Genomic DNA, 23,777 nt, shown 5'->3' with positions numbered 1-23,777 from the left:
TTCTGGTTGAATGTTAAATAAGAGCGGACTTTGTATTTACTGAACTTCTGAGACAGCAAAGAAATCATTGACTATTTTTTTCACTTTATTAACAGGGAACTTGGTCACAGTTTCCCCCTGAAAAATATTTAATCTATTTTCTTCACTGACCTCTTTGAATTTATTTTTAATTAACTTGATTATTATAGATTTAATTGAGTTGCAATAAAAAACATTTCAGTCTTAGATAAATTCTAATCCCACCTTGTACATTTGAATAAAAAAATAATGAAACACGACCAACTAGAAATAAATCAAAGCATTTAATACTGAACACATTACTATATCAGGGACAATCTATTTACCATTTACTATTTATCACAAATTTAAAAATACACATAACAAATTTTTTTACTTGTAAATACTGTTTAAGATTTAATTACAGCTGTGAGTATATCAATGTCCTTGTGTGGTACACAGTGTTTAACAAATTAAAGGGAAATTTTTATTGTTTAAAAAGATAGATAATCCCTTTATTAGCCATTCCCCAGTTTTGCATAACCAACATGGTTATATTAAAACACTTTACCTCTGTGAGTACCTTGTATCTAAGCCTATGGCCCTTTATTTCGGCGCTGTTGACAAACTTTCCTTTTATCCAATCAGTGCTGGCTCTGCATAGCTCCACAGGAGTGAGCACAATGTTTATCTATAGGACACACACGAACTAGCACCATCTAAATGTAAAAAAAAACTGTAGAATTCACTGAGATAATAGGTTTTCAACGGTTTAGAAATCAGTTTGAGCCTACCTAGGTTTAGCTTTCAACAAAAAATTACCAAGGAGAACAAAGCAAATTTTGATTTTAGAAAAGCAGAATTGGAAAGTTGTTTAAAATTGAATGCCCTATCTGAATCATGAAAGTTTAAGTTTTGACTTTACTGTCCCTTTAAATAAATAACTTGCAAAAAAAATATTTCAGATATGTTTCAATTTTTAATAGACAGTAAAGTCAAAAATGAAATTTTTATGATTCAGCTAGAGCCTGTAATTTTAAACATCTTTCCAGTAGACCTCTGTTGTCAGATTTACTCATTCACTTGGTATCCTTTGTTGAAGAGTAAACTCAGGAGCAGCAGTGCACCACTGGAAGCTAGCTTGTTATTGGTGACTGAACCCATATGCCTCTTGTCATTATGTTCAGCTAGCTCCCAGTAGTGGGATTGCTGCTCCTGAATCTGCTCTTCACAAGGCAATACATTTTAAAAGGATGCAAACTAGAGTAAATATTGAGAACATTTAAGAGTTGTTGGAATATAAATATGTAAGAAAAAAAGACAATGGGATAGATTACAAGTGGTGCGCTATTTATCGCTCTCCCGTTTATTCATTAACTGCTCTCAACTTCGGCTTATGTTTTATGTGTTTATATGTGTATACATGTCTGTAAATACATATATACATAAATACATATTGTACCACACGTGTGTGTGTGTATATATATATATATATATAAAATATATATATATATATATATATATATATATATAATACACAATATACACACAATAACATCTTTAGACATGTATATATCTCTATGTTAAAGTCCTTTGTAGCCCTTTTTTTCTTAGACCTCATGTCTGAGCCTTTATAATGTTTTTATGCAATATTTCTTTTAAAATCATTTTCATTAGATGGTGTTATTATGAGTGTAACTGTAGGTTTTGACCAAATGAGGTATTTGTTATCCACATAGCCATAGGGAGCAGTATGGGGATAAACCATACAGTAGGGAGTTACTACATAGCCATAGGGAGCAGTATGGGGATAAACCACACAGTAGGGAGTTACTACATAGCCATAGGGAGCAGTATGGTGGATAAACCACACAGTAGGGTGTTACTGCATAGCCATAGGGAGCAGTATGGGGATAAACCACTCAGTAGTGAGTTACTACATAGCCATAGGAGCAGTATAGGGATAAACCATACAGTAGGGAGTTACTACATAGCCATAGGGAGCAGTATGGGGATAAACCACACAGTAGGGGAGTTACTACATAGCCATAGGGAGCAGTATGGGGATAAACCACACAGTAGGGAGTTACTACATAGCCATTGGGAGCAGTATGGGGATAAAGCACACAGTAGGGAGTTACTACATAGCAGTGGTCATACATTGTCTTTCACTTCCATAGGTTCTCATACGCGTGCTCATGTTCTGTGGATCTGCAAGAAACATTGTGATCACCAATTAGACTTTGGTCTTTCCTTAAAGGACTAGTTAATACAGTAGATTTGCATAATAAATAAAGTCTGAGACTTCTAAAGAGAAGTAGATTGTTTCCTCACAAATTTCAAAAGTTTTGTTTATTTCCATTCCCCCTATATCATGTGACAGCCATCAGCCAATCACAAATGCATATACGTATATACTGTGATTTCTTGCACATGCTCAGTAGGATAATGTTTGTGATATGCCTGTGATATGGCTTTGATATACCTGTGATATACCTGTGATATACCTGTGATATGCCTGTGATATGCTTGTGATATCCCTTTAATAGCCTGTGACGTACCTGTGATATGCCTGTGATATACCTGTGATACACCTTTACTATACCTTCAATATGCCTGTGATATACCTGTGATATGCATGTGATATACTTTTGCTATACCTTCAGTATGCCTGTGATATATCTGTGATATGCCTGTGATATACCTATAATACGCCTGTGTTTATACTTTTGCTATACCTTCAATATGCCTGTGATATGCCTGTGATATGCCTGTGATATGCCTGCAATATACCTGTGATATACCTGAAATATACCTGTGATATACCTGTGATATACCTGTGATATGCCTGTGATATGCCTGTAATATACCTGGATGATAACTGTATGTTACCCGCATAATCATGTTTAGAAACTCACTCAAAGACTCTTAAATTGTATTTGGTTTTAAATATGCAGTAAATGCCTGATTCAATCACAATTAAGAAAAGAATGTGCAGAATACTAACAGGCAGTGAGAATGATCTGTAACCCGGCGCTACACCCTGTGTGCTATAGTCTGAGACGCTACACAAGTGGTAAGAAGTAAATAGCTCATATATGTTTACTAGGGATGTCTTTAGCTCTTCACTCCATCATCACATGAAATGGAGAGATTGTGAACATTTGTTTGTGTGCAAAGGTCAAATGACAGTTGTGTGTTAAACATTGCAGGGAATATTCCTCTGGTCAGCAAAGCAATGCCCAACACTTGCAGGGCAGTTTAATCATTAAAAGCATACTCCAAAGTGCCATGAAAAGTGTATTGCAGTGACCCTGTATGAAACAGGGTGGTGTGGTAAGTTCCGTGGCACATCACTGGGAATGTCATGTGATCACTGGGAATGTCATGTGATCACTGGGAATGTCATGTGGTTTACAGCAGACTGTGGGGCACCCAGTAGAGTTGCCACCTCAGCCATGTTTTTCTGAACACTTATGAGTTACACATGCTGCAGGGAGGAACATGTATTGTGTTTCTGGACAGCACTATTAATATTCCTCCCTGCATACCCTGCAGCATGTGTTAACTTATAAGTGTTCTGTATTTTAAGGTATGGGGTGGCAACCCTAGCACCCCAGTACCGTGTATGATGGTTACATTGGAATTATTTGTGCTGTGTATAAGCAGCCCTAGCACTTCAGAAGCAAGCATTAAACACAGCCCATGCACCTCCCTCTATCCATGAGTGGCGCCATTTTGAAACCTAGGTTTTACTGCAATTATCTGAAGGAGAGTTACTGCACATGTGCAAAACACGTCAGCACTGGGACTGTAGTGAAAGGTAAATTTCAACATGGCGGCACTCATGACTAGAGGGAGGAGGGAATAACCTAAATATTATGTTTATATGTATTTAGTCTTTAATGTCCCTTTAAAGATGTGCCATAAAGTCTTCAGCTTTGACCTATTTATTTAAAGGGATTTGACCTGTTTAATAAAGGGACGTGGATCAATATAAAAAAAAATCCAATTAACTTCTATTATCAATTTACTTTTTCTTAGTCCTCCTTTGTAACAATGTAGCTCCTTTCCATGACAGCATACTGAGGAGCCTCAGGAACAACCCACATGTATTGAGCACTATAAGTATAAAAATAGTTAAAAGCATTGTTGCTAACGCTGGTTGGGGATATAGGTGCTCAAGACACGTCACACTTCTGAGACTACCTCAGTATCTCTCTTTTTTTATTTTTTATTACAAGCTCTACCTGAATCATGAATGTTTCATTTTAACCTCTATGGCAATTTTAAGCTACAACTTAGGGGGTGAAGATTTCACCAAGAATGTGATCTAGATGCAAGGTACGATTAGGGATCTAGAGTGCAAGGTACGATTAGCGATTGTGGGTTAGTGTTAAGGGTAAGAACTGGTTAACCATTTTCATACCAGAGAGAACTTTGAATGTTACGGCCCTCCCCTGAATCCAAAGGGTTAAAGGGACAGTGTATTGTTCATTTTTCTCTCCTTTAATTTGTTCCCAATTAACCATTTTACCTGCCGCAGTGTATTAAATTGTTTACAAATTGCTCCTTTACCTTTATTTTGTAATTTGTAATATATGATTTTACCAGTTGTATCCCCATTTATACTGAATATTTCAATATGTAAGTACTGGTTATAGAAAAGCTATGTAAACAAGACCGTTTAGAAGAAATTACACTCCCAGTGGGGGCTGTGACAGTGATAATAAATGTAAATGTTCCATTGTTTTCTCTAAGTATTTGTCTCTCTGTGTACAGATAGATAAGTTAAGGAGGATTTTGTGTAAGAGATATGATAATGAGGTCTGTTGTCTCTGGAAGCTCAGCCCATTTGATTGTGTTTCAGATTTCAGTTAAAACAGATAGGTATTTTATATACAAAAACAAACCTTAATAAGCAATGTTATACTTTGTAACTGGTAAAACAAACCATTGAAAGCATATTTAGAGGAATCAATTTTATATTGCATTGTCCCTTTAACACTAGCAGTGATACAGCAACTATATTGTGCCATGGTGACCTGGCAGCTACAATATTGCCATCACAGTGACATTTCCAACAAGATACTCAGAGATCATAAAACAACAAGCTGTCAACACCGCTGTGATACAGAAAGAGTTTAAGGGACTAAGTTCTCTGTGTTCTTCATGCCAATAATAGAACCTGATAAGTCACATGATGTTTGACCCACCTGACACTGTCTAGTGTCCTGTAGCTCTCGTGCGTGCCATTAGAGACCACTTCCTCAATACCGTCACTCTTGATCTCGATGACGGACATCATGTTATCCCTGGAAGAAAAACAGAGATATTGTAAACCTCAGAACCAGGGCACATTGACCTACATAGGACTCAGCTTAAAGGACCAGTAAATACATAGATCTGCATAATCAACAAATGTATGATAAAAAGACAATGCAATAGCACTTAGGGTTCAATTTATCAACCTCTTCGGCAGGGGTTTGACTGCCTACGGCTGCAGGTTCTCACGAGAGAACCTAAACGCCGTATTTAACAAGCAACGGTCATTAGTCTCGTCCGACCGGGGGGGATTGACAGCTTCTGCCCACGAGTGATTGGCTGTGTGCGGGCAGGGGGCAGGATTGCACGTGAGCTTAAAATAACACTCATGTGCAATGCTGAATTCCGCCAGGGGAATTCAGCCAGCCAGAGGCGAGCTGCGGCAGACAGGGTTGCGTTTATGCACCCCTGTCCGCCGCAGCTTGATAAATCAACCTCTTAGTCTGAACTTCAATTGAGTAGTAGATTTTGTTCTGACAAATTTCAAAGTTCTGTCTATTTCCACTCCTCTTGCATCATATGACAGCCATCAGCCAATCACAAATGCATATACGTATATTCTGTGACTTCTTGCACATGCTCAGTAGGAGCTGGTGACTCAAAAAGTATAAATATAAAAAGACTGTGCACATTTTGTTAATGGAATTAAATTGGAAAGTTGTTTAAGATTGCTGCACTATCTGAATCATGAAAGTTTCATTATGACTTTAGTGTCCTTTTAAGGACCATCTTTAGCCTGATCAAATCAATAAAATTAATCAGCTATTTATTTATTGATAAAGATCAATGGGGTGAGTAGACTACTTTCCGTATATGTGAGAATAAACTGTCACTAAAAACAAATAAATTCTCATGCACATGAAAGATAAGAAATTAATTATGCATGAAGAAATTAGAAATTAAAGGACCACTAAAGTCAAAAATAAACTCTCATGATTCAGATAGAGCACATATTTTTAAACAACTTTTTTTTTTTTTTATTAAATATTTTTTATTGAGGTTATAAGAAATGAGACATAACATTTTCATCTGAAAACAATGTTAACATGGAACTAAAAAGTACAGTGCATTCCAGGACATAAACAGAGCCATGAATTAGAGAGGTAACAGCTCTTAGCATAAATTCTGTGTCTTTGGGATAAGATGAGAACAATAATCATGAAATATACAGCTGTGACCAGTGTTCATACCTCTTTTATGGAAGTGAAATTTTTTTGCAACAGATAAGAGGCGCATGTAATTGCGATTGCGAACCATGCAAAACATAGATGTTAGTAAAGGAGAAAATGTTTGTATGTGGAATAATGAAACCTCGGTTTTATATGTTATATATAGGAAGTATGGTCCGCACTTTACCATAGAGGAAGTTTATGTATCTATTCATTCTGGTAGAATTGGGGCAAGTGCGGAATAGTATTTGGTAGGTCGCTATTGGACCAGATTAGTCAGGAGGGGGGAAAGGGAGTCCAGCGGGCCAGAGCCACTCAAAGTGAAATAAGGGAGGGGGGAATGAGGGGCGGAGCCATCCAAGATGCCAGAATAATAATGTGGAGGGAGTAAGTAAAGGTCATGTTATATAGTTACAGGGGTGTACTCTATGAGGAGTGGCTTACTGTTTAGGTGACTACTAGGGAGGTACACAGAAGTAATTATATGGCTTAATGGGGTAGGAGAGCTAAAAGGTGCTGTGTGCTATACAAAATGGCTAGAATAAGTAAGTGAAAAATAAACAAATTGTTGGTAGAGATATCTTTCCCAATCTTCATGTGGTGACGTATATAGTGAGGGGTACCTGGGATCATGTATGTTGCGAGTCTCCCATATGGAAATGGAATGTAATCTATAAGCTTGGCTGATAGTGGTAACTTGGCATCTTTAAGAGATCAATAATACAAAGAGATAGGATATTCCTCACAAACTTTTAAACAACTTTTTAATTCACTTCTATTATCTAAATATGCACAGTCTTGTTTTACACACAGTTTCTGAGGCACCCGCCCCTACTGAGCATGTGCAGGAATTTACAGACAATACATATATGCATTTTGTGATTGGCTGGTGGCTGTCACATGATGCATGGAGAAGGAAACTAGCTTTGAAATTTGTCAGAAAAAAACTCTACTACTCATTTAAATTCAAACTAAGTGCTTTTGTGTTGTCTTTTTATTATGCATGTGTTGATTATGCAATTATGTGTTAAATGGCCTTTTAAAGTGGTCTAAAATAAATAGGAAATTCATGCTGAAAATGTACTGGACTATAGGGGCAATTCTCTCAGCCCAATAGCTACCCAAAGACCCCCCCCCCCCAAAGGCATAACAAAACACACGTAAAAATGAAAGTAGTAGTCATTTAAAAAAGCAGAACATCTGTATTAAAACAGTATGCACCAATTTTCATATAACTGCATGTAATAGACACTACTATAAAGAATAAGATGCACAGATACTGATATAAACATCCAGTATAAAACCATTTAAAAACTTACTTAGAAGCTTCCAGTTTAGCTCTGTTTTAAAGGTTACTGGAACACCCACTGCAAGTGGGAAATAGCAGACATCCCCCCCTCCCCCTTCCTCTGCATATGAAAAGGCCCTTTTAAACAAACAGGAGTAAGCAGGTAGGTATACGTTGGTATTCTCTTAAAACTTTGGGGCTTGGTTAGGAGTCTGAAAATCAGAGCAATGTTATTTAAAAATAAGCAAAACTATCGATTTTGCTATAAAAAAAACTGTATGGGCTATATAAATAGATCATCTACAAAACATTTATGCAAAGAAAAAATTAGGGTATAATATCCCTTTAAAGGGACAGTTTACTCAAAAATTGTCTCCCCTTTAATTTCTTTCCAACGATCGACTTTACTTGCTGGAGTGTATTCAATTCAATTGTTTATAAGTATTTCCATTACCCTTATATTGACATTTAAAATAGTTTATTCAGCCTGTGGTATCCCCACCCATCCTGAAAGTTGTTGGCCTCAAGGCCAAGCTGTGTTAACACAGCCAGTAGAATAAATTACACTCCCAGTGGGTTATAGAAGAGATAAGGTAATACAATGTTAATTTTCCATTGTTCTCTCCAAGTATTGGTGATTGGTTTACAGACAGATATAAGATAAAGAAGCAGGTATATGTACACAATGTGATAAAGTAGTGAGATCTCATTATACCTACAGATATAAGATAAAGAAGCAGGTATATGTACACAATGTGATAAAGTAATGAGATCCGATTATACCTACAGATATAAGATAAAGAAGCAGGCATATGTACACAATGTGATAAAGTAGTGAGATCTGATTATACCTACAGATATAAGATAAAGACACATGTATATGTACACAATGTGATAAGGTAGTGAGATCTGATTATACCTACAAGCTCAACCCATTTTATTAGGTTGTGGCTTCAAAACACAAAATCAGCTAATTCATATACACAAATAAACCTTAAAAAAGCAAATCTCATACATTTTATACTCTGCAGCTGGTAAAAAAAGTAATTGGAAACACATTAAGGGAAAAATAATTTTATAGTATACTGTCTTTTAAGTAAATAAAGGGGCAGACAAAATGCCAGAAATATGTAAAGAAAATAATATCAAAAGAAAAATAAGGGACCAAAGCCAGTTTACATGTTATATTCTTAGCATTTTCGGGCTCTTTAAAAGGGACATGAAATGGTAAATAAATTCTAGATTTATAATGATGTAAAAGCAAAGATTAGCCTGAGCGCATTGTATAAATGTATTTTATAAATTATATTAGTTGTTTACTGAAGAAATAAGTGTAAAGGTTTAATTTTTATAAAGTAATAAGCACCCTCATGTTAAAACCTCGGTTTTACCTTTATCATTGTGTGTGGAAAGCCTGGCTCCGCAAACGGAGGGACATAGTGGGAGGAGCCCTTTGACACTTTGGGAGGAGTTGGGCCCCAGGGATGGACAAGGGTGGAGGAAAAGGTGTGGCTTAGAAGGGGGCATATAAAAGCTAAAGGGGGTGTTTGGCATCATTGAAAAAAAAGTTTATTGAGAAGGTGAATGAAAGTTTTGCACGAGTCTTCCCTCCCTCCCTATTTGTTGGTTTTATTGTCACAGCTGGGGGCAGGGTTCTAGTCATCAGCATTTTCAGACAAAGGCAAAAAAGGCTGATTGGTAGCCTCCCCAAGGGGTGGGAGAGCTAGATAATTAGCTCCTTGGGCATGGGGTCCCTTGGAGCTGGTTAGGTTATAAAAGTAACAGACTTAGCATCTGGCTATGTCCAGCTGGAGCTTAAAAGACGGCCTGGTCAAAACTAACCTTGAGAAAAAGTTTAGGCTAAATGGGGCTAGCACAAAAAGCAAGATTGGTGGAGTTACAATAAGTTATTATGGTGTTTTCAAAGTTGTAATTTATAAGTTTTAGCTAAGATAAGTGTTATTTAATAAGCAGGCTGAGAACAGATTTTTATACCACAAGTTTTGTGTCTGTCTTTAGTTCATTTACGGTAAGGGTTAAATAGTATGTGTGTTTATGGGCTGGGAAATTGATGACTCAAAGGGTCATACAACATATATATATAGTACAATGTAACTATTAAGGTACCTTTAACATTGCTATATTCCATACACAGCCTTTGTTTGCACAATGTATCTGTCCCTAATTGCCCTCATTGAAAGGAGAAAGACCACAATTTAATTTAAGTTAATTAACAGCTGAATGGGACAAATTGAATAATGAAAGTATGTTGGTTGCAAAGTTGTTGTATTTTATTCTTTATTTTGTTTACTACAGATGAAATATTTTATATTACAAATTCAGTGTCCCTTTAGGAGACGCCTGAATTTATCTGTGGGATAGAACCTTATAACTACTTTAAAAGGGCTTTAGTGCACCATAATGTGTTGCTGCTCCACTTGGTAACCAAGGGACTAAGCTAGGGTTGCTACCTCGGCCATGTTTTCCTGGGCACTTATGAGTTACACATGCTGCAGGGTGTGCAAAGGGCAACATGCACTGAATACCTTTACAGCACACAAATAGAGATCCTGGACAGCACTATTCATGTTCCACCCTGCACATGTGTAACTCATACGTGTCCAGGAAAACATATTGTGGAAGCTCTGCCCTTATTGTTGGTAATTTTTGCAGTGTTCCTTTTCAGTGCACCTGATAGTCTAATTTATAAGGAAATAATGTAATAAATAAAATAAAACACATTAATGTTTCATTCCCAAATACCTCTGCAAATTGTACTTGTCTAATGCTCACTGGAGAAGTTGGAGCTATAACGTGGATCTGCTGAAAAATGCTGCAAATTGCTTGAAGCAGCTACATACAGCAGGTGCTTAGGGAAGAGGACGGACTCATTTACCATTATCACTAATTGTACACAGCACTAAACACACTCACCCAGTAATCAAGTCATTTATTGTTGCAGGTTTGCAAGTTTTAATACTTTTATAATGTATTTTGTAGGTAGATCTTTTGCAATTCACTGCCTAATTGCTTATATATACGGTGTATAATGTATATACAAACTGACTTTAAATGGATAGTGTACTGTAGTTTGCTTCTCTTAATGTGTTCCCAATGACTTCTTATACCGCTGAGGAACATTAAATATATGGGAAAATGTAGGTTTGTTTTTGTATTTTTAGCAGTTTTTAATGATTAAAACCAACTTATTACTTTAAAGGACATACCCATTTAAATTGAATGAGCCTACCAAATAGCAGACGTGCTCAAGTTATCTCTGTACACAATTGAATTATTGAAATTATTATTATTATTTATTATTATTATTTATTATTATAATTATTAAATTATTATTATAATATGCTAATTATGGCCAGGGTATTCAATGAGCAAAACCTAATTTTTCAATAATCTAAGTCTCTCTCTCCCACCCCCACTAGGAGATAGATAAGTGCTGCTGGCTCCTGATTACATAGCTTTTATGAAGAGAATACTTATGTATTTATAGTTTCAGTATAGGTGATGGTTTTCAATGAGCAAAATCAGTTATTACAAATGACAAAATAAAGCTGTGTGCATGTAAATAAAAACACTGGAAACACAAAATATTATAGTACAATGTCCCTTTAAGTCAGGAGTACTTGAGTGTTTGTTTTTCCTCTTGGCAGATGAACTGAGCCATACCTGTTCTATAAGCAGCCAGCTAATCCCAGGGAGGAGCGCTGGCATTAATTTATTTAAACAATAGGTCTTGCACAACTATTTGACACCAGTTGCTTATAGCTAATTTACATCACTCAAAACCTATGCAGCAAATAAAGGTTATGAGAATATTTGATTTTAGTGACATGAAATGCAAGCTCAACATTCACGATTCAGATAGAGAAAGTGCAATTGTAAAAACTATCCAATTTACATCTATTATAAAGTTTAATTCTTTCTCTTGGTATCCATTGCTAAAGGGACGGTGTACTGTAACATTGTTTTACCCTTAATGAGTTTCCAGTGACTTGTTACACCCTCTGCAGAGAATAACATGTATGTGAAATTGCTAATTTAGGTTTATTTTTCTATATAAACTAACTGTTTTTTGCTAGTTGAAACCATAACCCATTTCAAAGGGCTAAGCTTTTAGGGAGAGCAGACATCCTTATCTAATCTTTTTATTTATATGCACAATAGCTTCCTTATCTTATCTCTGTTTACACAAAAGTCAATACTTAAGGCCTGTTGAGCTAAAGCTCTCCGCTCAGGCAACATGATTTAATTCTTATAAGCATGATGACGAGGCCCCTCAAAAAAAATTAGAAACACATTTTGTTTTGAGACATGGTGATCTTTATGTTAAGGAGAGACTCTTACATTACAATATTAGGTCTAAAAAAATCCAAAAGATTGTGTGTGAATTGTCTCCATGCTGTAGAGTATCTGACCATCAGGCCTTTTCGAGCTAACAACCTGCTGGGAGTGTAATTTATTTGGCACCTTCCTGTTTACAAAACATTTCCGTACTAAGTACTTAAAGGGACAATAAACAGAATTTTTTCAGGTAGAGAATACAATTTTAAACAACATTCCAATTTACTTCTATTATCTAAAATGCTTCATTCTTTAGATATCCTTTGCTGAAGAAACAGCAATGCACATGGGTGAGCCAATAACACAAGGCATCTATGTGCAGCCACCAATCAGCAATGACTAAGCCTATCTAGATATACTTTTCAGTAAAGGATATCAAGAGAATTAAGCAAAATAGATAATAGAAGTAAATTAGAAAGTTGTTTAAAATGGCATGCTCTTTCAAAATCATGAAATAAAAAATTTGGGTTTCATGTCCCTTTAAGATCTGACATTTTTAGGGCAAAATTAGCTATTTTAGATGACAAAATAAAGTCAAATGAGCAATTTTTAAACAATTTAATATGCTAAAGCAGGTAAAAGGTATCACTCGGAACACATTAAAGGGGGAAATATTTACAGTACACTATCCCTTTAAAGCTTAGCTTGATCCTTTATATGAGAGTAGACTGAGTTAGGTTTAGGAGTGTGCATGTGTTTAAAGCACTATTTGTATAGAGTTACGTTTATGTTTTTTTTGTATAGCCCGTGAGAGAAATAGCAAAGTGATGGGAGCGGCTACTGTTAGTATTGGTGACATTAACCACAAATACACTGTGTGCAGAATTATTAGGCAAATGAGTATTTTGACCACATCATCCTCTTTATGCATGTTGTCTTACTTCAAGCTGTATAGGCTCGAAAGCCTACTACCAATTAAGCATATTAGGTGATGTGCATCTCTGTAATGAGAAGGGGTGTGGTCTAATGACATCAACACCCTATATCAGGTGTGCATAATTATTAGGCAACTTCCTTTCCTTTGGCAAAATGGGTCAAAAGAAGGACTTGACAGGCTCAGAAAAGTCAAAAATAGTGAGATATCTTGCAGAGGGATGCAGCACTCTTAAAATTGCAAAGCTTCTGAAGCGTGATCATCGAACAATCAAGCGTTTCATTCAAAATAGTCAACAGGGTCGCAAGAAGCGTGTGGAAAAACCAAGGCGCAAAATAACTGCCCATGAACTGAGAAAAGTCAAGCATGCAGCTGCCAAGATGCCACTTGCCACCAGTTTGGCCATATTTCAGAGCTGCAACATCACTGGAGTGCCCAAAAGCACAAGGTGTGCAATACTCAGAGACATGGCCAAGGTAAGAAAGGCTGAAAGACGACCACCACTGAACAAGACACACAAGCTGAAACGTCAAGACTGGGCCAAGAAATATCTCAAGACTCATTTTTCTAAGGTTTTATGGACTGATGAAATGAGAGTGAGTCTTGATGGGCCAGATGGATGGGCCCGTGGCTGGATTGGTAAAGGGCAGAGAGCTCCAGTCCGACTCAGACACCAGCAAGGTGGAGGTGGAGTACTGGTTTGGGCTGGTATCATCAAAGATGAGCTTGTGGGGCCTTTTCGGGTTGAGGATGGAGTCAAGCTCAACTCCCAGTCCTACTGCCAGTTTCTGGAAGACACCTTCTTCAAGCAGTTGTACAGGAAGAAGTCTGCATCCTTCAAGAAAAACATGATTTTCATGCAGGACAATGCTCCATCACACGCGTCCAAGTACTCCACAGCGTGGCTGGCAAGAAAGGGTATAAAAGAAGAAAATCTAATGACATGGCCTCCTTGTTCACCTGATCTGAACCTGTGGTCCATCATCAAATGTGAGATTTACAAGGAGGGAAAACAGTACACCTCTCTGAACAGTGTCTGGGAGGCTGTGGTTGCTGCTGCACGCAATGTTGATGGTGAACAGATCAAAACACTGACAGAATCCATGGATGGCAGGCTTTTGAGTGTCCTTGCAAAGAAAGGTGGCTATATTGGTCACTGATTTGTTTTTGTTTTGTTTTTGAATGTCAGAAATGTATATTTGTGAATGTTGAGATGTTATATTGGTTTCACTGGTAAAAATAAATAATTGAAATGGGTATATATTTGTTTTTTGTTAAGTTGCCTAATAATTATGCACAGTAATAGTCACCTGCACACACAGATATCCCCCTAAAATAGCTATAACTAAAAACAAACTAAAAACTACTTCCAAAACTATTCAGCTTTGATATTAATGAGTTTTTTGGGTTCATTGAGAACATGGTTGTTGTTCAATAATAAAATTAATCCTCAAAAATACAACTTGCCTAATAATTCTGCACTCCCTGTATATCTTAGTAGCATTTTGCATTGAATAATGCAGCTTCTTTTCCGTGATCTCCCTGTGTTCCTGAACAAAATGATCCTTGCTAACCAATCCTAATTCTGTGCGTATGGATGTGGTATGAATGTGCACTGTTGTTTACACATGTGCAGCTATAGGAAAGAGAGGGAGAACCACTCCCCTTTTGTCTTTCCTTAGAGTGATTTAGGACTGATTCTGCTCAGTTAATTTATTATAATTTATTATTTGTTTTACCTTTTTAATAAAACAAAAAAAACATTTCCTGTTAACATATTTTCTTGTGCAGGAGTTGAGAAATCTAAAAACTGCAAAACAATTTCAGACCCCACACTATCCACTGCCACTCCAGACCACAGCACAAACATTTGCCCTCCTTTGGAAGTTAAAATTGTTATACAGGGGGGATGTATTAATGGCAAAACATTTATTGAATAATGCATATCTATAGTGTATGTGCCTCCCTTTGTGCTAAGCATTATAGCAGCTAAATGGTTAAAAGAACACACAGACCATTTTATTCTAACTTTGTGAAACTTTTGCTAAGACACACTAGTTCACTTGCAGGGGAGTTTATATATTATGCACAAAATACCATACAAAAAAACCTCCCTTTTCATGTTTTGGAGATAGATTAGGTTATAACTATGTTTTGTTTATTAAAATGTGGCAGATTTTTCCTTTGGAGACAGTGATCATTTCTTCAAATCACTGCTGGTAGATTCATGAGAACCCTCTTGTGACCTGCAGTAAATGATACTCAGTATTAGGTGAAAGGGGTATAGGCAAAACTCACTGAGATCTGCGCTCCCAAAACCTGTTCACCACGTATGCCACAAGTACGAGAAACAGAAACACGGTTACTGCAATAAGTCCTGTGAGCCACTGGGGAAGAAGCCTTGCTGTGGGTTTTTGACCTGAAAGAAAATATTAAATTGTTAAAAAGTATAAAACACAGACTTAGTTTTTATTTCTTATAAACCTAAAAACAACATTGAAATAAAAATGAACAATAATCGAACAGTAAACACTTTGAGCAGTAGTGGCCCTACTCAACAGAGGACTTGTCTTGTTCTTGGTGAGCTTTACAGCAAACAGTCCATCCCACTAATGTTGGATAAAACCTTCTGCATAGCCAAAAGCAGTTAGCCCTCAGCTTTTGGTGCAAGAAAGAGATATATCCAGACATCTCACCAAATCCAACATGTACAGATTATGTTCTCCTGAAGGAAAAGGCTCAGATAGAAAGTAAAGCAGGGAAATATGCCCCAGATGAAGGTCATACACCATATGATCCTGATGAAATAAGTTCCTCTGATTAAAGGTCCCTCAACTCAGTTAGTTGAAAAAAAGCAAAAAATGTTTTGAGGGTTAAATTACAGAGTGATTTCTTTTTTTCTAAAGGCTTTAAAGGGATATAAAATCCTCATTTTTTTCTTTCATGATTCAGATAGAGCAGCAGTTTTAAGTAACTTTCTAATTTACTTTTATTGTCAGTTTTTCTTTGTTCTCATGGTATCTTTATTTGATAAGCGAGACTGTTAGCTTAGGAGCTGGCCCATTTTTGGTTCAGAACCTTGGTAGCTCTTGCTGATTGGTGGCTAAATGTACCCAGTAATTATCCTGGAATAATTGTCTTAATATAATATTTTCTATTTTTGTGAAATGTGCAGCTTGTCATACTTAAAGGGACATTGAACACTAGATGTTTCTTTGCATAAATGTTTTGTATATGATCCATTTATTTAGTCCATCTGGGAGTGTTTTTGTAAAAATGTACAGTTTTGTTTATTTTTTAATAACATTGTGCTGGTTTTCAGACTCCAAACCAAGCCCCACAGTGTCAGATGTATACAAGCGTTTACAGACTCCTGCAGGCTCCTGTTTATGTTATCTGTCTTTTCATATGCAGGGAAGGGGTGGGAAAGTGTCTGCTCTTTTTGTTTAGCCAGCACCTTTCAGTGGCTGTCCTAGCCTAACCTCACCAACAGAGCTAAACTGGGAGCTTCTAAGTAAGTTTGTAAAAGGTTTTATTCTGGATTTGTATATCAGTATCTGGGCATATTCTTCTTTATATTAGTGTCTATTACATGCAGTTATATTTGTTATATACTGTCCCTTTAAATGACTAGTTGTTTCTAGTCACTGCTCTTTTATTTACAATTTTTTTTCATAAATTATTTAGAATTGCTGCACTTTCTATATACATTTTTCTATTATTTTAATTGCACTCCGAACCCCATTCTTTTTTTTCTTTTTTTTTTTTAATTGTTTAAAATTGTGTGCTCTATCTGAATCCCTTTAAAGGGACATAAAAACAACATTTTTTTTCTTTTTTACTTCTGTTGTCAAATTTTCTTAGCTTTCTTGTTATCCTTTGTTGAAAATCAAGAATGTAAGCTGAGGAGTGTGCACGTGTCTGCAGCACTATACGGCAGCAGTTTTGCAACAATGTTATACATTAGCAGAAGCACTAGATGGCAGCACTGTTTCCTGTCATGTAGTGCTGCAGGCACGTGCACGCTACCTAGTACCTAGGTATCTTGTCAACAAAGAATACAGTGAAAAGAAATTTGAAGTGGAAACTTTTTAAAATTGTATTCTCTATCTGAATAATGAGAGAAATATTTTGGGTTTAAAGGAACAGTATACTGTAAAATAGTTTTTCCCTTAATGTGTTTACAATTGCTTTTTTTACCAACTGCCGAGTAAAAAATGTGTGAAAATTAGCTTTTTAAGGCTTATTTGTGTATATTAAAGCTCTGATTTTGTGTTTTGAAGCCACAGACTAATAAAATAGGTTGAGCTTGTAGGTATAATCAGATATCATTACTGTATCACATTGTGCAAATATACCTACTTATTTATCTTATATCTGTCCTTAAAACAATCACCAATACTTTGAGAGAACAATGGAAAATCAACATTTTATTACCTTATCTCTGCTTTATCACACTGGGAGTGTACTTTCTTCTGCTGGCTGTGTTTACAAAGCTTATCTATAGCTGGTACGCGCGGCCACAAACTTTCAGAATAGGTGGGGATACCACATGCTAAATTAACAATTTCAAATGCCAATATAAGGGTAAAGGAGCTACTTGTAAACATTTTAATACACTCCAGCAGGTAAAGTGGATCATTGGGAACAAATTAAAGGGGAGACAATTTTTGAGTAAACTGTCCCTTTAATGTCCCTTTAATATATGGCTCAGGAAAAGACAAACTGTGGGCAAGAAAGTCACAAGTGTTAGTAAATAATGAGACCCTTGTCACCTTGGTAACCACATATCTGGGATCTCTGTCTAATGACATTTGTGATAAGATTTGTCTGTTTGCCCAGCTATTCAGATATAACAAGCTTTACATTCCATAAGTGACACAGCGGAATGTGCAAAGCCACCAGACACCACCTACTATTTTATATTCTTTATTTATTAATCTTTGTTTTTTCTAATGAAATTTTGGAGCACAAACATTAGCACGCAAACAATAAGGAATTTATCACAGGGGTTTGCGCTCGTCGGGTTTACCGCTTCTAGAATGATTACCGTGACTTCAGAGTTCTGGTTAACTGTTTCGCGAAACGAAAAATCAAACATATTCCGCTATGTGCAGAACATTGAAATGTGAAATATTTACAGTAAATGCATAGTTAAAACCTTTATTAAAAATGAATATTGCATAAATATGCCAGATGAAAACATGTAAAAGCATATGTATGCAATATTCATTTTTAATAAAGGTTTTAACTATGCATTTACTGTAAATATTTCGCATTCCAATGTTCTGCACATAGCGGAATATGTTCTATGTATTTATAAATATATATATTCCTATATATATCTGTATATATCTATACCTATATATAATCATGTGTATATTTGTATGTGTGTGTGTGTATATATATATATATTGTACCAAAAAAGTATTAGATATATGTAGAACTATGTATTTTTATGAATAAAATAAAATATTTTGCTATGTGAAATATACATTAACAAAATTCATATTTTTATGTTGGGTTAGCGCACATGAGAATATGCAATTGTGTTTGCGCGCAAGTTGGGTGTTTTTTTCCACTTTTTTTTTCTCCATTGATTTCTATGGGGGACTACGTGAACGTGCACAGGATATTCTAACTTCGGCTTTTTGCATTTGAGAGCGAAAACAGTTTTCTTTCAACTCATAATACGAGTGCAACCCGATGAGCACAAAAAAAACCTTACTTATAGCGCAATTAACACTCAAGCAGGAGCGTTAATTTGCGCTTCACTCGTAATCTAGTCCATAATGTCTGTTTATTAATAAAGCCCATCATGCCATGTGTTGCACTGAGGTATTAGGTAAAATAATTCTCTTGCCTTCAAATCACTTCTATATAAATATATTTCAGTTCTACACATATATACTGTATGTATGTGTGTATATATGTATGTGTCTATATATATGTGTGTGTGTGTATATGTGTGTGTGTGTGTATATGTGTGTATATATGTATATGTGTGTGTATATGTATATGTGTGTATATATGTGTGTGTGTATATATATGTGTGTGTGTATATGTGTGTATATATGTATGTGTCTATATATATATGTGTGTGTGTGTATATGTGTGTGTGTGTATATGTGTGTATATATGTGTGTGTGTGTATATATGTATATGTGTGTGTATATGTATATGTGTGTATATGTGTGTATATGTGTGTGTGTATATGTGTGTGTAGATATGAGTATATATGTGTGTGTGTGTATATGTGTGTATATGTGTATATATGTGTATGTATATATGTGTATATATGTGTGTATATGTGTGTATATATGTGTGTATGTATGTGTGTATGTGTGTATATATGTGTGTGTGTGTGTGTGTGTGTGTATATATGTGTGTGTGTATATATGTGTGTATGTGTGTGTATATATGTGTGTGTGTATATATGTGTGTGTGTATATATGTGTGTGTATATATATATATATATATATATATATATATATATATATATATATATATATATATATTCTACAAACGCTTGCATTTTCATTTTGCCTTAACCACCAAATAACAAGTCAGTGCCTTTCATTTTCTGTTGCAGTGATTTTAAAGAACAAAGCCTGCTTTCCGCTGATGCACACGTTTCTCCTAACAAAGTAAGTGACTGGTTGCCCAGCCGCCATCCCCTGTGCCCCACCTGAGCTCATTACATGTCTGAGCCTTACCCCATGGCAAGAAGGGCAAGTTACTGGGGGTGACTAATGCTGTTGCCTAATAAATGCAAACAAACCCATTGGTACATAACTTACTGTAAACCTTCTGGCTCTTGTTCAGGACTCAGATACACCTGCATTACCTGCTGGTCAATGTTTCAGTGAGAGGGTGATTAATTGTGTATTAGGAGCCAAGATAACGACCAAGCTGGGCAGCATGGAATTTACTGGAGTAAACAATAAAGTGAGCCCCTTGTCTGCCATGGTGGGTATAAAAAGCTGCAGCCAAAGGGTCAAACATATGAATATGACCATAACCTTCACTTTACAAATAATAATTGAATTCTTGAATAAACTTGCCTGATAAAGATAGGGAGAACATTAAAAACTTTCCAATTTATGTCTGCTCTCAAATTGACCTCTTCTTTTGGTATCCTTTGTTAATGCTTTACTCCTTATTATGAGAGCATACACGAGTCTCAAGCACTATATGTATAACTTACAAACGTCACTGTTAAAGCTGCTGCCATGCTCAAGACACGTGCACACTCCTCAGTAGGTTCTTTTGAAAAGGAGCTGTTTCATCAAAAAATGCCCAGAGGAGAGGTTAATTTGTTAATATAAGTACATTTTATTATTATTATTATTATTATATATTTTAATTTTGCATTGAATGTCCTTTAACTAAATTACTCAACCTAATATAAGGGTCAGTATCCCTAAGACTTAGTGCTAACGTCAAACGCTTCCATTAGTGCCTTTGAATAAAAAGACAGTAAAGTTAAAATTAAAGTTTCACGATTCAGATGTAACATAACATTTTAAACAACTTTGCAGCTTACTTCTATTTTCATATTTACTTTGTTCCTTGGTATCCTTTGTTGAAGGAGCAGCAGTTCACTACTGGGAGCTAGCTGTGATTGGCGGCCACACAAATATAGGACTCTTGTCATTGGTTCACTCAATAATTTCAACTAGCTCCCAGTAGTGAATTGTTTCTCCTTTAACAAAGGATACCAAGAAAATTAGGCAAGTTTGATAATACAAGTAAATTGTAAAGTTGTTTAACTTTGAATGTTCTACCTAACCATGAAGGTACAATTTTAAGTTTCATGTCCCTTTAAGTTTGCTGTGGTTTTACTCAAACATGGCCACTGGTATATGAACAGGTTATGTTGTCAAAACACATGCTTAACAAAAACTTCAATTGTAAGTAGTTTGGAGACTTGAACATGCTGCAGTTAAAGTGATGGTAACTTTACGTGTTTTAATATCAGATCCGGAATCTAAGTAATATTTTAGATGGACTTTAAATGATCACTTCTAATTAAGATGCGCTGTAACTTGTAACTTACTTTATAAACTAGCCGTGCCATTCTTTTTTTAAAAATTATTATTCTTTATTTTATAACAAAGTGAAGGAGATACAGGGTTCAAGATTTGCGCCATGCAGGGCTACAGTAAAGAGCACAGCAAGAAAAAATCAAGAAACAGATTTTCAGTCTTCACTTTGTTATTGTTTTTTAAATATTACAATAAAACAATAGACATACATTTAGAAGATCTTGAGATTAAATAATTCTTCTTACAACAATCCAGATCATGCATAAAAAGATAATATGACCTCAGGTTTACAGGTATGCAAATGTATTTTGCTTGTGTGTTTTCTACTCCATTACTGACACCTTTTGTTAAAGGGGCAGTCTACTATACTCTAATTGCTATTGTATAAAAAGATTAAATAATCCCTATATTATCCATTTCCCAATTTTGCATAACCAACACTGTTATATGAATACACTTTTTACCTAAATGATTACTTAGAGGTCGATTTATTAAACTGCGGTGGACACGGGCACATATACGCACCCCCTGTCCGCCGCAGCTCACCTCTGGTGGGCTGAATTTCTCTGGTGGAATTCAGCATTGCACACTAGCGCTATTTTGCGCTCACGTGCTATCCTGCCCCCTGCCCACGCACACAGCCAATTACGCGCTTGCAGGAGCTGTCAATCTCCCAGGTCGGCCGACACCGGGGAGATTTAAATTCACCACCTAAGAGGTGGTGAATTTAAATCTCCTCACCTGTACAACAAGCAGCTACTCCTGCTGCTCACTTGTTAAATATGGCATGCAGGTTCTCTTGTGAGAACATGCAGCCGAGGGCAATTAGCCAATCAGTGCTGACTCATACATAACTTCATGGGAGTGAGCACAATGTTATCTATATGGAACACATGAACTAGCACTATCTAGGTGTGAAAAACTGTCAAAATGCAGCCTTGAACAGCTTAGAAATCAGTTTATGAGCCTACCTAGGTTTAGTTTTTAGCAAAGAATACCAAGAGAACAAAGCAAACCTGATGATAAAAGTAAATTGAAAAGTTGTTTAAAATTGCATGTCCTATCTGAATCATAAAAGTTACATTTTTACTTGACTGTCAAAATAAAAACAAAACAAAAAAATAAACAAAACCTGTGTAAACTACATAAGATTATGAGCATACTGATGCACAGCAATTGTAAATGGCATATGTTAGCCACGTGCACAAGTAGATGACACTAAGATTAGTCTAAAAATGTGGATAAAAATCTACATTATTCCACTACTTAAATTTTTTTAGCAGCAGCTGGCTGGAATATAATACTACATGTATAATCTAAGGATGGTGCATGATCCATCTATGTCTTGGAGAAAGCTAATTTACCTGTGTGTTTATAGAGCAGAACAAAACCTAAACCTACACTGGTATAATCCTAAACATAAAGTATGAAAAGCCATCTAAAGTTAGGTAGAACTAAGCTGATTGCATGGGCCAATTAATTCAGATCTGGAAGTAAATCATCCCCCAGTTACTGCACCACAAGTACAAGTTGCAATAAGTACACAGCCAGTAACACAGTGATCTGGTAACCTACCTTCCTGGGCATTGCCCTGGCCTAGGGAGAGTAGCAGAATTAGAGTCACAAGCCTTAGGGATAACATGATGCCTTGTTAGAGACCTCTCTGCTGCCTGCGCATATCTGGGAATCACATTCCAGCAGCCTGGAGAGTTGGATACCTTCCTGACTAGTTAATGCCAAACCTGAGGCAGATACACCTCTCCTGTCTGTGGGAGGGGTTGGCTCAAACAATCATTATTTGTATTCAGTTTCACAAACTGATTCATCTCAGCCTGTCACAGATTAAAAAACCTCCCAGTGAGAAAAAAAACGACAAAAAAAACCCCATTGCATTGGGGAGTTGGCGTGCATTTCAGAACAGAGCATAGAATTAAATTACAGAACTTTCAGTTTGTTAGATACACTAACAACTCACAGAACTCCAGTGAGCAGGGTTGTCAGTTGTATAGTTTTCATCTGGACTGTCTAGTATTTTAGCAGGCTGTCCAGTAAAATGTTCACAAAAATACTGGACACGCAAATGTCCAGGTGCATGGCCTGCACAAGAAACTGGTACTGCAACTTACCCGTACAACAATCACCTGATCTGCAACTCACATGTACAACTAGGGTTGCCACCTCAGCCATGTTTTCCTGGACACTTATGAGTTACACATGCTGTAGGGTTTGCAGAGGAAAACATGCATTGTGCTGTTGGACAGCACACAAATTGTGACCCTGGACAGCATTATTCATGTTCCTCCCTGCACACCCTGAGGCATGTATAACTAATAAGTGTCCAGGAAAACATGCCTGAGGTGGTAACCCTATGAACAACAAGCAGCTGCTCCTGCAACTCATATTTGCAACAAGCAGCTGACCTGCAACTCACCTGTACAACAAGCAGCTACTCCTGCTGCTCACCTGTACAACAAGCAGCTACTCCTGCTGCTCACCTGTACAACAAGCAGCTACTGCTGATGCTCACCTGTACAACAAGCAGCTGCTCCTGCAACTCACATGTACAACAAGCAGCTACTCCTGCTGCTCATCTGTACAACAAGCAGCTGTTCCTGCAACTCACAAGTACAACAAGCAACTGCTCCTGTTGCTCACCTGTACAACAATCAGCTGCTCCTGCTGCTCACCTGTACAACAAGCAGCTGCACCTGCAACTC

The 23,777-nt window shown here is 36.5% G+C and overlaps 1 protein-coding gene across 1 annotated transcript; it reads right to left on the bottom strand.

Moving 5' to 3' along the window:
* Nucleotides 1–1,553: 1,553 nt before the first annotated feature.
* PDZK1IP1 (PDZK1 interacting protein 1) lies at nt 1,554–22,773 on the bottom strand. Its single transcript, XM_053694015.1, has 4 exons — nt 22,636–22,773; nt 15,311–15,431; nt 5,214–5,312; nt 1,554–2,208 (listed from the first exon to the last, which is right to left on the bottom strand). Exons 1-4 carry the CDS (start codon nt 22,700–22,702, stop codon nt 2,166–2,168), a joined length of 330 nt encoding a protein of 109 aa, XP_053549990.1. The 5' UTR covers nt 22,703–22,773; the 3' UTR covers nt 1,554–2,165.
* Between the last annotated feature and the right edge of the window lie 1,004 nt (nt 22,774–23,777).

Source organism: Bombina bombina, chromosome 10 (assembly GCF_027579735.1).
Source record: "Bombina bombina isolate aBomBom1 chromosome 10, aBomBom1.pri, whole genome shotgun sequence".
In the NCBI taxonomy this organism is placed as follows: Eukaryota; Metazoa; Chordata; class Amphibia; order Anura; family Bombinatoridae; genus Bombina; species Bombina bombina.
This window is presented reverse-complemented; position numbering and strand designations above follow the sequence as displayed.

Coding starts and splice junctions, on each gene's coding strand:
- PDZK1IP1 (XM_053694015.1), bottom strand. CDS start 22,702: ATGTTATCCCTAAGGCTTGTGACTCTAATTCTGCTACTCTCCCTAGGC. Junction 5,313..15,310: donor TTTTGGGAGCGCAGATCTCA/GTGAGTTTTGCC, acceptor TTTTTCTTCCAG/GGATAACATGATGTCCGTCA. Junction 2,209..5,213: donor AGGACACTAGACAGTGTCAG/GTGGGTCAAACA, acceptor TGTTTCTTGCAG/ATCCACAGAACATGAGCACG.